This window comes from Antedon mediterranea, chromosome 10 (assembly GCF_964355755.1).
Source record: "Antedon mediterranea chromosome 10, ecAntMedi1.1, whole genome shotgun sequence".
Classification (NCBI taxonomy): Eukaryota; Metazoa; Echinodermata; class Crinoidea; order Comatulida; family Antedonidae; genus Antedon; species Antedon mediterranea.
In genome coordinates this window covers 14596883-14610360 of record NC_092679.1, presented here as the reverse complement: position 1 = coordinate 14610360, position 13478 = coordinate 14596883, and the positions used below count along the sequence as shown (strand labels likewise).

At 29.7% G+C, this 13478-nt stretch overlaps 1 protein-coding gene across 1 annotated transcript; it reads right to left on the bottom strand.

Annotated features, from left to right (window-relative positions):
• Positions 1–305: 305 nt before the first annotated feature.
• On the bottom strand, positions 306–794 carry LOC140061271 (transmembrane protein 229B-like). Its single transcript, XM_072107779.1, has one exon. The coding sequence runs from the start codon at positions 792–794 to the stop codon at positions 306–308; it is 489 nt and encodes a 162-aa protein (XP_071963880.1).
• Between the last annotated feature and the right edge of the window lie 12684 nt (positions 795–13478).

Sequence of the window (13478 nt, the reverse complement as noted above, 5' to 3'; positions counted from 1 at the left end):
CCCTGTACACTTAGCACACATATCTATGCTTATCAATACATTTTTACAGCAGTTCTTATAGAGCTTGTCAGCTTGCCATATCAAAAGCCGAATATAACAGCATTCTATGAATTGTATCCCACATTAGCTTTGATATAACAATAATATACTGGAATACTCTTTAACACAATTTTAGCCTTATAATTTACAATATACTGTGTATAAAACTCACACTAAATTACTCATTTACTACTATTTTTCAGTCCAACCTGAAGGAAGTATAACAAACAGCAAGGTTTAAGATATGAGGTATTGGCAGTCTAAGTCTAAGTCATCTTGCTTTTCACTTCACCATTGTTTATCCCCAAAACATTACCATCAGAGAAACAAAGGCGTAAAGTTTGCTTTATGAGAACTTGTTCAGAAAGAAACACGCCAATCAACCACGCAGGAGCATACTCTAAAGTGACAAGCCCGAAAAAATCCCACTCGAATGGCGTGTAATCCCATGGGCAAGCATCGAACTGTCGTAGCACCAAACCAGTTGTAAACTCCCACATATAAACCCAAAGCGTGTAGATGACAAGCCGTATTGGTATGCTTACGGTATCTTTGAAATTAACGTACATTCTCTCGATGACCAAATTTGATACACCGTAGATAAATAAGGACCACACACTTGTAACGCCAGGAAATTTTGGGTTCATATTTACGACAAACTCCCAGCCCGCTGTGAACATTATTTCAGTAAAATACCCGTGTATAGCGTATATGTAGAGTCGAACCCATACAGACAAAGCACCTTTGTCTAACATGTTGTCAAAAGCTATTTCAGGCAGGACTAATAATGTTTTTAATTTCTGCAGCTTGTAAAAATGTCTTCGCAAAAATGAAGTCAAAATCTATAGAAAATAAATATTATTATCATTAACACTCCTAGATCTTTTGCAGCTCATCATTAAAGATCATCAACTATCAGGCATCCTTTGCCCCAATCCAATTAGCTAGGTACAGTAGGAGGCCTCTAGCTAGCTATGCTACTAGGCCTCGTCGCTAAAGTAAGCCTATCCTGAGTCCTAATAATAAATAAAAAGACAGGCCTGCCTAGGCCTAGCTTAGTTTTTTAATTTTTAAACCATTTAAAAATGTTTAATTCAGAAATAATACTTACATTTTTAAATTAATTTGTTCAATGTAGGCCTACGGTAATTTCTGTCTGTGTATCAAGTGTCAACAAAATTGACAACAAAGAAGAGTCTGTGTTTACATAAAAAGTATGAAAATGAACGGTTGATTGAGTTGACGTAACATCACCACGTGTCGTGGTGTCGTTCAATAAAAAAAGTGAGGGCGCTAAAGCTGTTTTAGAAGAGGAGGATCGATGATAAGAGAGCATACAAAGTTTTGATCGGATCAAAGAACTTTAAATTTTGGTTATACTAAATCCTATACTACAGTACAATATATGGCAAAACAAGATTATGGCGTAAATTAGCTACCATACTATTTGCATCTAATTCAATAAATGTAGTTTCATATAAAACAAATACATTGAAGGTAAAATATGAAAATGCATACAATGTTATTCAATTTAATAAAACTATATTATCCTATTATGTCAGCAACACTACCAATATAAAATTTCGAGGAAGACCGAGAACCACCCTACCAATAACTCTCAGCAACGACCTACTCACCCTTTATAAGCATAATACAGACATTAAGTATCCCGGACAATTGAAAACAAAGAAAGACATGAAACAACTTAAAGAACTAGCCAATGAAAGATCAGACTGGAAGAAACTAGTAAAAGAGATTTACGGAGCAGCCCAAGCGGAAATGTCGGCAGACTTTTCAGCGGAAAGGCAATAATAATAATATATATTATCCTAAACTATGAGATTCGTTTGGTCATCGTAAACAATTAATAAATACGTCAAAAATACACACAAAATTACAAGAAGCACGTACTATCATTATAAAAATATGTTACAAAAATTAATTATTAATTACAAATGAATAGGCCTATCTATGAACTAGAATTATTTAAAAAAATATATAATATAATATAAATCATAAATTCACTGTCCATGAATGTCCAATGGGAAAATATAATTAACACTGAACAGGCAAAAACAAAATATGGCCATAACTAAATTATAAAAACCGGTCAGGTGACATTTTGATATCCAAATATATTAGGTCGAGATGCATTGAATGTTGTAATTGGATTAGCAACTCCCTTCGTGAATTTGCATAAAACGGAAAATGAAATATCGGGAGATTTTATGAAACTATAGAAGCCGCTAAATACTATATAAAACCATAGAGGGCGCTAGGAAAACCAATATACTTATATTGAGCTATATTGTGTAGTCGTTTTTTGATAACTGAGAGCTATCAGTGTGTATAATCCTCGTACATAATTGTTTCTTAGTTGTAATAAAGAACACATTATTATAATATCAAGCATGTTATTATGATATACAAATTTATAGGTATCAATACTGATATTTTTACTTTAAAAAATTTCAATAAGTTTTTTAATAACACAGAAACAACATTCTTAATTTAACAAATGATATGTAGTACTACTAAATCAATGTCTAATTGCATAAGGACTATGTGTACAGTATTATGATCAGTGTAGTTACAATTTGATAACTGAGCACGCATCTCACATCTACCTCATCAATAATTATTATTAATAATCTATATCACGTTGTTGAATATGATGAGTGTAGTCATAATTTGATAACTGAGCACGCATCTTTTAGAATCTACGTCATCAATTTTAATATTAATATCATATATCACATTGTTGGATATGATCAGTGTAGTCATAATTTGATAACTGAGCACGTATCTTTTAATATCTACATCATCAATAATTATTATTAATAATCTATATCACATTGTTGGATATGATCAGTGTAGTCGTCATTTGATAACTGAGCACGCATCTTTAAATATCTACCGCATCAAAATTAATATAAATAATCTATATCACATTGTTGGATATGATCAGTGTAGTCGTAATTTGATAACTGAGCACGCATCTTTAAATATCTACCTCATTAATAATTTATATTAATATCATATATCACATTGTTGGATATGATCAGTGTAGTCAGAATTTGATAACTGAGCACGTATCCTTTAATATCTACCTCAATAATAATTTATATTAATATCATATATCACATTGTTGGATATGATCAGTGTAGTCAGAATTTGATAACTGAGCACGCATCTTTTAATATCTACCTCATTAATAATTTATATTAATATCCTATATCACATTGTTGATGATATGATCAGTGTAGTCGTAATTTGATAACTGAGCACGCATCTTTAAATATCTACCTCATTAATAATTTATATTAATATCATATATCACATTGTTGATGATATGATCAGTGTAGTCGTAATTTGATAACTGAGCACGCATCTTTAAATATCTACCTCATTAATAATTTATATTAATATCATATATCACATTGTTGGATATGATCAGTGTAGTCAGAATTTGATAACTGAGCACGTATCTTTTAATATCTACCTCAATAATAATTTATATTAATATCATATATCACATTGTTGGATATGATCAGTGTAGTCAGAATTTGATAACTGAGCACGCATCTTTTAATATCTACCTCATTAATAATTTATATTAATATCATATATCACATTGTTGGATATGATCAGTGTAGTCAGAATTTGATAACTGAGCACGCATCTTTCAATATCTACCTCATTAATAATTTATATTAATATCATATATCACATTGTTGGATATGATCAGTGTAGTCAGAATTTGATAACTGAGCACGCATCTTTTAATATCTACCTCATTAATAATTTATATTAATATCATATATCACATTGTTGGATATGATCAGTGTAGTCAGAATTTGATAACTGAGCACGCATCTTTTAATATCTACGTCATCAATAATTTATATTAATATCATATATCACATTGTTGGATAGGATCAGTGTAGTCGTCATTTGATAACTGATCACGTATCTGTCAATATCTACCTCATTAATAATTTATATTAATATCATATATCACATTGTTGGATATGATCAGTGTAGTCGTCATTTGATAACTGATCACGTATCTGTCAATATCTACCTCATTAATAATTTATATTAATATCATATATCACATTGTTGGATATGATCAGTGTAGTCAGAATTTGATAACTGAGCACGCATCTTTCAATATCTACCTCATTAATAATTTATATTAATATCATATATCACATTGTTGGATATGATCCGTGTAGTCAGAATTTGATAACTGAGGACGTATCTTTCAATATCTACCTCATTAAGAATTATTATTAATATCCTATATCACATTGTTGAATATGATGAGTGCAGTCATAATTTGATAACTGAGCACGCATCTTTCAATATCTACCTCAATTATAATTTATATTAATATCATATATCACATTGTTGGATATGATCAGTGTAGTCGTAATTTGATAACTGAGCACGCATCTTTAAATATCTACCTCATTAATAATTTATATTAATATCATATATCACATTGTTGGATATGATCAGTGTAGTCAGAAATTGATAACTGAGCACGTATCTTTTAATATCTACCTCAATAATAATTTATATTAATATCATATATCACATTGTTGGATATGATCAGTGTAGTCGTGATTTGATAACTGAGCACGCATCTTTAAATATCTACCTCATTAATAATTTATATTAATATCATATATCACATTGTTGGATATGATCAGTGTAGTCAGAATTTGATAACTGAGCACGTATCTTTTAATATCTACCTCAATAATAATTTATATTAATATCATATATCACATTGTTGGATATGATCAGTGTAGTCAGAATTTGATAACTGAGCACGCATCTTTCAATATCTACCTCATTAATAATTTATATTAATATCATATATCACATTGTTGGATATGATCAGTGTAGTCGTAATTTGATAACTGAGCACGCATCTTTAAATATCTACCTCATTAATAATTTATATTAATATCATATATCACATTGTTGGATATGATCAGTGTAGTCAGAATTTGATAACTGAGCACGTATCTTTTAATATCTACCTCATTAATAATTTATATTAATATCATATATCACATTGTTGGATATGATCAGTGTAGTCAGAATTTGATAACTGAGCACGTATCTTTTAATATCTACCTCAATAATAATTTATATTAATATCATATATCACATTGTTGGATATGATCAGTGTAGTCGTCATTTGATAACTGATCACGTATCTTTCAATATCTACCTCATCATTAATTAATATTAATATCATATATCACATTGTTGGATATGATCAGTGTAGTAATAATTTGATAACTGAGCACGTATTTTTTAATATCTACCTCAATAATAATTTATATTAATATCATATATCACATTGTTGGATATGATCTCTGTAGTCAGAATTTGATAACTGAGCACGCGTCTTTCAATATCTACCGCATCAATAATTCATATTAATATCATATATCACATTGTTGGATATGATCAGTGTAGTCGTCATTTGATAACTGATCACGTATCTGTCAATATCTACCTCATTAATAATTTATATTAATATCATATATCACATTGTTGGATATGATCAGTGTAGTCAGAATTTGATAACTGAGCATGCACGTATCTTTTAATATCTACCTCAATAATAATTTATATTAATATCATATATCACATTGTTGGATATGATCAGTGTAGTCAGAATTTGATAACTGAGCACGCATCTTTCAATATCTACCTCATTAATAATTTATATTAATATCATATATCACATTGTTGGATATGATCAGTGTAGTCAGAATTTGATAACTGAGCACGCATCTTTTAATATCTACCTCATTAATAATTTATATTAATATCATATATCACATTGTTGGATATGATCAGTGTAGTCAGAATTTGATAACTGAGCACGCATCTTTTAATATCTACGTCATCAATAATTTATATTAATATCATATATCACATTGTTGGATAAGATCAGTGTAGTCGTCATTTGATAACTGATCACGTATTTTTCAATATCTACCTTATCATTAATTAATATTAATATCATATATCACATTGTTGGATATGATCAGTGTAGTCATAATTTGATAACTGAGCACGTATTTTTTAATATCTACCTCAATAATAATTTATATTAATATCATATATCACATTGTTGGATATGATCTGTGTAGTCAGAATTTGATAACTGAGCACGCGTCTTTCAATATCTACCGCATCAATAATTCATATTAATATCATATATCACATTGTTGGATATGATCAGTGTAGTCGTCATTTGATAACTGATCACGTATCTGTCAATATCTACCTCATTAATAATTTATATTAATATCGTATATCACATTGTTGGATATGATCAGTATAGTCAGAATTTGATAACTGAGCACGCATCTTTTAATATCTACCACATCATTAATTAATATTAATAATCTATATCACATTGTTGGATATGATCAGTGTAGTCGTCATTTGATAACTGATCACGTATCTTTCAATATCTACCTCATTAATAATTTATATTAATATCATATATCACATTGTTGGATATGATCAGTGTAGTCAGAATTTGATAACTGATCACGTATCTTTAAATATCTACCTCATTAATAATTTATATTAATATCATATATCACATTGTTGGATATGATCAGTGTAGTCAGAATTTGATAACTGAGCACGCATCTTTCAATATCTACCGCATCAATAATTCATATTAATATCATATATCACATTGTTGGATATGATCAGTGTAGTCGTCATTTGATAACTGAGCACGCATCTTTAAATATCTATTTCATCAATAATTCTTATTAATGTCTTATATCACATTGTTGGATATGATCAGTGTAGTCATAATTTGATAACTGAGCACGCATCTTTAAATATCTACCTCATTAAAAATTATTATTAATAATCTATATCACATTGTTGGATATGATCTGTGTATTCATAAATTGATATAACGCATCTTTTATTATCTACCTAATCAATAATAATTATTAATACTTAATGTTGGATATGATCAGTGTGATTTTGTTAGATTTACTGTATACAAGAGATCGAGTCGATGGGTTTTGAAAATGTGTTATTCTTTTGTTCCTAATTACCCTATTGATTTGTATCCGTTTGCTGTTTAAATTTATACTTTTAAGAACGCATCGTTTATGATGAACGTGTGCCGCTGTAAAAATAAAAATATTCCATATCTTTTTATGTTTGATATGTATTGTAGAGGCCATCATGAGACATGCTTTGGCTTCTATTGAGGGTCCCAGTTCTTCTTAACAGAATAAATGTGCAGTGAATGAATTATTTGATAAATGAGGACGTGTGTTTTAACATCGATCTATACAGACCGTAATACTCTTCCAGAAATGATATGTTGCTATAATAGGCCTATGACCAATTTCCATTACATTAATAATTCAATTAAGATTGGAAATGTGTCAGAAATACTAAAGAAATCCAGTAATCTTATTGATTAATAATTATGTATACCATTTCTGATGAACGAACAGAAAACTAAACTTGCAGCCAATCAAAAAGCTGCTGTACTGTATAAGTAGGGAATTTTAAGTAGGAGTTGTTTTAAATGTCATTGGTCTCGGCTAATCAGTTATTGCCATTTGACTATGATAGGCATCCTTTATTACCTATAACCAGGGAAGAGTTAAATTTAACTCTTCCCTGCTATAACTATGGGTAGACCAAACAATAATAAAATATAATGACTTCCTTCACTTTTTACAACCTAGTTCGTGTTTTTAAATGTCAATTTTGGATAAATTTACAGATTTTACCATTTAAACTGCGTAAACGTAATGCAAACTTTAAAAAAACACCCACAAACATCATCCAAACAACTTAATATTGATTATACCACTACAAGAACTATAAAAGAGGACAATTTATGAAATCATTTTATTGAAATAGCTCTAGGTTTGATTTTTTCGGGTGAAAAATATCAATTTTTGGATAAATTGACAGATTTTACCATTTAAACTGCGTAAACTTAATGCAAACTTTAAAAAATACCCCACAAACATCATTCAAACAATTGAATACTGATTATAGCACTACTAGAACTATAAAAGAAGACAATTTATGAAATAATGTTATTGAAATAGCTCTAGGTTTGACTTTTTTGGAGTGAAAACGTCAATATTGGATAAATTGACAGATTTTACCATGTGAACTGTGCAAACTTTAAAAAAAACACCCCACAAACATCATCTAAACCACTTAATATTGATTATACCACTACAAGAACTATAAAAGAGGACAATTTATGAAATAATTTTATTGAAATAGCTCTAGGTTTGAATTTTTTGGGTAAAAAATGTCAATTTTGGATAAATTTACAGATTTTACCACGTAAACTGCGTAAACTTAATGCCAACTTAAAAAAAACACCCCACAAACATTATTCAAACCACTTAATACTGATTATAGCACTACAAGAACTATAAAAGAGGACAATTTATAAAATAATTTAATAGAAATAGCTCTAAGTTTGATTTTTTAGGGTGAAAATGCCAATTTTGGATAAATTTACAGATTTCACCATTTCAACTGCGTAAACTTAATGCAAACTTTAAAAAAACACCCACAAACATCATTCAAACCACTTAATATTGATTATATCATTATTAGAACTATAAAAGAGGACAATTTATGAAATCATTTTATTGAAATAGCTCTAGGTTTGATTTTTTAGGGTGAAAAATGTCAATTTTGGATAATTGATAGATTTTACCATGTAAACTGCGTAAACTTAATGCAAACTTTAAAAAATACCCCACAAACATCATTCAAACAATTGAATACTGATTATACCACTACTAGAACTATAAAAGAAGACAATTTATGAAATCATTTTATTAAAATAGTTCTAGGTTTGACATTTTTGGGGTGATTATGAAATAATTTTATTGAAATAGCTCTAGGAATAAATTGACACATTTTACCATGTAAACTGTGCAAACTTTAAAAAAACACCCCACAAACATCATCCAAACCACTTAATATTGATTATATCACTACTAGAACTATAAAAGAAGACAATTTATGAAATAATTTTATTAAAATAGCTCTAGGTTTGACTTTTTTGGGGTAAAAAACCACTTAATATTGATTATCACTAAAACTATAAAAGAAGACAACTTATGAAATGATTTTATTGAAATAGGTCAAAGTTTGACCTTTTTGGATAAATTGACAGATTTTAAAGTGTAAACTTTACAATGCAAAAAAGGCCATCTGCAAAAATCCTTCAAACCACTTATTATATTCGGACAATATTAATATTTGAAGCAGATATAAAATGATGCATGCTCAGTTATCAAATGACTAGGCCTACACTGATATTTGATATTGGTATATAGACAATTAATATTAATTATTGTTGAGGTAGTTCAAACTATGATTACACTGATCATATCCAACATTGTGATATAGAATATTATTTTGGAAAAGGTAGATATTAAAAAACTAAACAGATCATATCCAACAGTTTGATATAGATTATTAATATTAATTGATGATGCAGATATTAAAAGATTTTTGCTCAGTTATCAATTTATGACTACACTGATCATATTGAACAATGCGATATGATTATTAATATTAATTATTGATGAGGTAGATTTTAAAAGATGCGTGCTCAGTTATCAAATTATGACTACACTGATCATATCGAACAATGTGATATATGATATTAATATTAATTATTGATGAGGTAGATATTGAAAGATGCGTGCTCAGTTATCAAATTATGACTACACTGATCATATCGAACAATGTGATATAGATTATTAATATTAATTATTGATGAGGTAGATATTAAAAGATTTTTGCTCAGTTATCAAATTACTGTATGACTACACTGATCATATCCAACAATGTGATATAAATTATTAATAATAATTATTGATGAAATAGATATTGAAAGATGCGTGCTCAGTTATCAAATTATGACTACACTAATCATATCCAACATTGTGATATAGATTATTAATAATAATTATTGATGAGGTAGATATTAAAATATGTATGCTCACAGTTATCAAACTATGACTACACTGATCATATCCAACATTGTGATATAGGATATTATTAATAGTTATTGATAAGGTAGATATTAAAAAACTAAACAGATCATATCCAACAGTGTGATATAGATTATTAATATTAATTATTAATGAGGTAGATTTTTAAAGATGTATGCTCAGTTATCAAATTATGACTACACTGATCATATCCAGCAATGTGATATAAATTATTAATAATAATTATTGATGAAATAGATATTGAAAGATGCGTGCTCAGTTATCAAATTATGACTACACTGATCATATCGAACAATGTGATATAAATTATTAATAATAATTATTATAATACAAATACAAAAATACAAATACAAAATACAAATAATTATTGATGAAATAGATATTGAAAGATGCGTGCTCAGTTATCAAATTATGACTACACTGATCATATCCAACAATGTGATATAATATTAATAATAATTATTATAATACAAATACCAAAATACAAATACAAAATACAAATAATTATTGATGAAATAGATATTGAAAGATGCGTGCTCAGTTATCAAATTATGACTACACTGATCATATTGAACAATGTGATATAAATTATTAATAATAATTATTATAATACAAATACAAAAATACAAATACAAAATACAAATAATTATTGATGAAATAGATATTGAAAGATGCGTGCTCAGTTATCAAATTATGACTACACTGATCATATCGAACAATGTGATATAAATTATTAATAATAATTATTATAATACAGTACAAATACAAAAATACAAATACAAAATACAAATAATTATTGATGAAATAGATATTGAAAGAGGCGTGCTCAGTTATCAAATATGACTACACTGATCATATCGAACAATGTGATATAAATTATTAATAATAATTATTATAATACAAATACAAAAATACAAATACAAAATACAAATAATTATTGATGAAATAGATATTGAAAGATGCGTGCTCATTTATCTAATCACTAATCATATCCAACATTGTGATATAGGATATTATTAATAGTCATTGATAAGGTATATATTAAAAGATGCGTGCTCAGTTATCAAATTCTGACTTCACTGATCATATCGAACAATGTGATATATGATATTAATATTAATTATTGATGAGGTAGATATTAAAAGATGCGTGCTCAGTTATCAAATTATGACTAACACTGATCATATCCTACTGTACATTGTGATATAGGACATTATTAATAGTTATTGATAAGGTAGTTATTAAAAGATGCGTGCTCAGTTATCAAATTTTGACTACAAAGATCATATCCAACATTGTGATGTAGATTTATATTAATATTAATTATTGATGATGTAGATATTAAAAGATTCATGCTAAGTTATCAAATTTTGACTACACTGATCATATTTGATATTGTGATTGATGATATATTCATATAAAGAGTGTACAATACTCACAGTATTTTTTAATCCATCCACATGAAGAAGTGAAGAGTTGTTTGAAATTGTGAAGCCTCACAACCTTACTAATTGTGATGACATTTAATATAATATTACAGCCATACACAAACAGTAAGGTAGTTAGGGTCACTACAATCTATTAAAATAATTAACATTAATTAACTGGAAACATTGTTAATTATCAGTTTGAGTTTGACTTTTGTTGTAGAATTGAATCTCTCTTTATCCATTGCTTTCAACCTGAAAATAAACAGGCCTAAATAATACCTTGGCATTAGCAATGAAATAATAATATTTTATATAGATAGGCTGTCTATGACTCCCCAGCCTATCCCTAGCTAGGCCTATGCCTCTCTAGACCATTCTGCTGGCTAGCTAGCAAGGCCCTAGGTCTAGTCCTATAATTAATAGCACAGGTCTCATATAGATAGGCCTAGAGTGTTTAGACTGAGCCTGGTTATATGCCTATTTATTTAACTAGGACTAGGCAGGCCTAATCAGCCTAAACAAAGGCCTAATAAACTAGTCTAGGCCCTAACTAGAATACATAGAGCTAGCTAGTTAGGCAGCCTAGGCCTAGACTTATTTATTAGCTAGTAAGTAGGCCTAGCTAGCTAGCCTACCAGTTCCCTAGTAGGGCCTAACTAGGGGATCCCTAACCAGGTGGGCCTAGTAGCCTAGCCTAGCTAGTAGTAGTAGCGGATCCGTAGTAGCCTAGCTAGGCCTACTACTTCTTTCTAGGCCTAGCAAGACTAGGCTAGCCCTAGTACTAGTAGGCCAGCTAGGCTATAGGCCTAGTAGTACTAGGCCTACCTAGGCCTAAACTACTAGCTAGAGTAGCGAGATGCTAGCCTAACTAGGCCTAGGCCCTAGCTAGCCTAGGCCTAGCCTCTTTCTAGCTAGGCCTAGGCCTATACAGTAGGCTATAATAATAGGCTAGGCCTAGCCTAGGCCTAATCGGGATCCAGTCAAGTCGCCCCATCGCAAAGTCGCCCCATACAAAGTCGCCCAATACAAAGTCGCCCCATTGCAAAGTCGCCCCAAAACAAAGTCGCCCCGGCACAGTCGCCCCATCGCAAAGTCGCCCCATTACAAAGTCGCCCCAACGCAAATTCGCTCCATCGCAAAGTCGCCCCAACGCAAAGTCGCCCCATTGCAAAGTCGCCCACGGTTTTAATCATATTGGGTGCGTTTGATATCGATTGCGTTGTTACTTTGGTTGCGCTAAATGTCGTATACATTATAATGTTTATCCTATTATATACATAATTTGTGTTTTAATTTTTATTTTACAGGTTTTAATGGAGTGATGTGCTTTTTAAAAATCATTAAAAAAAATAGTTCCTAAAAAGATTATCCCTGATTTATAGTTTCGAAAATGTTAATTTAATATAATTTTAAAATTAGTTACCAGAGCCACAATTTATTACGAATCTTTCTTCAACCTACGCGTGGATACCAGCTAATTTTTTAGGATAATATAATAAATGTATAAATGTGTAGTACTAGTAGTAGGCCTTCGTATAGATTTACAGTAGTTAAAACAATAACAGTGTTGTGAGACAATGAGTGTTAGGCTACTTATTGATCATTTTGCATTTATTGACAAGTTATGTGTCTTAATTTTATAATGACTTTTCAAAATGAAGAAATAAAAAAAAAGGATTTCATCGCCGATATGATTGTTTTACATGCAGGTATTTTAGTAAAATTAAAATGCTACATTTTGACCATGGAAAAACCATCGTACAGTATCGTGTGCGTGTTTTTTAAAAAGGGGAATCCCCGACGGTCAGCAGAAAGACGTAGCAGCTGTGAGGAAACAGATACCAGAAGGCGCAGCTCCGATTGGTTTCAGAGAATGTTTCAGATGGCGAGTCGCCTTTTATTCAACAGCACAATGATAATTTTACTGAAG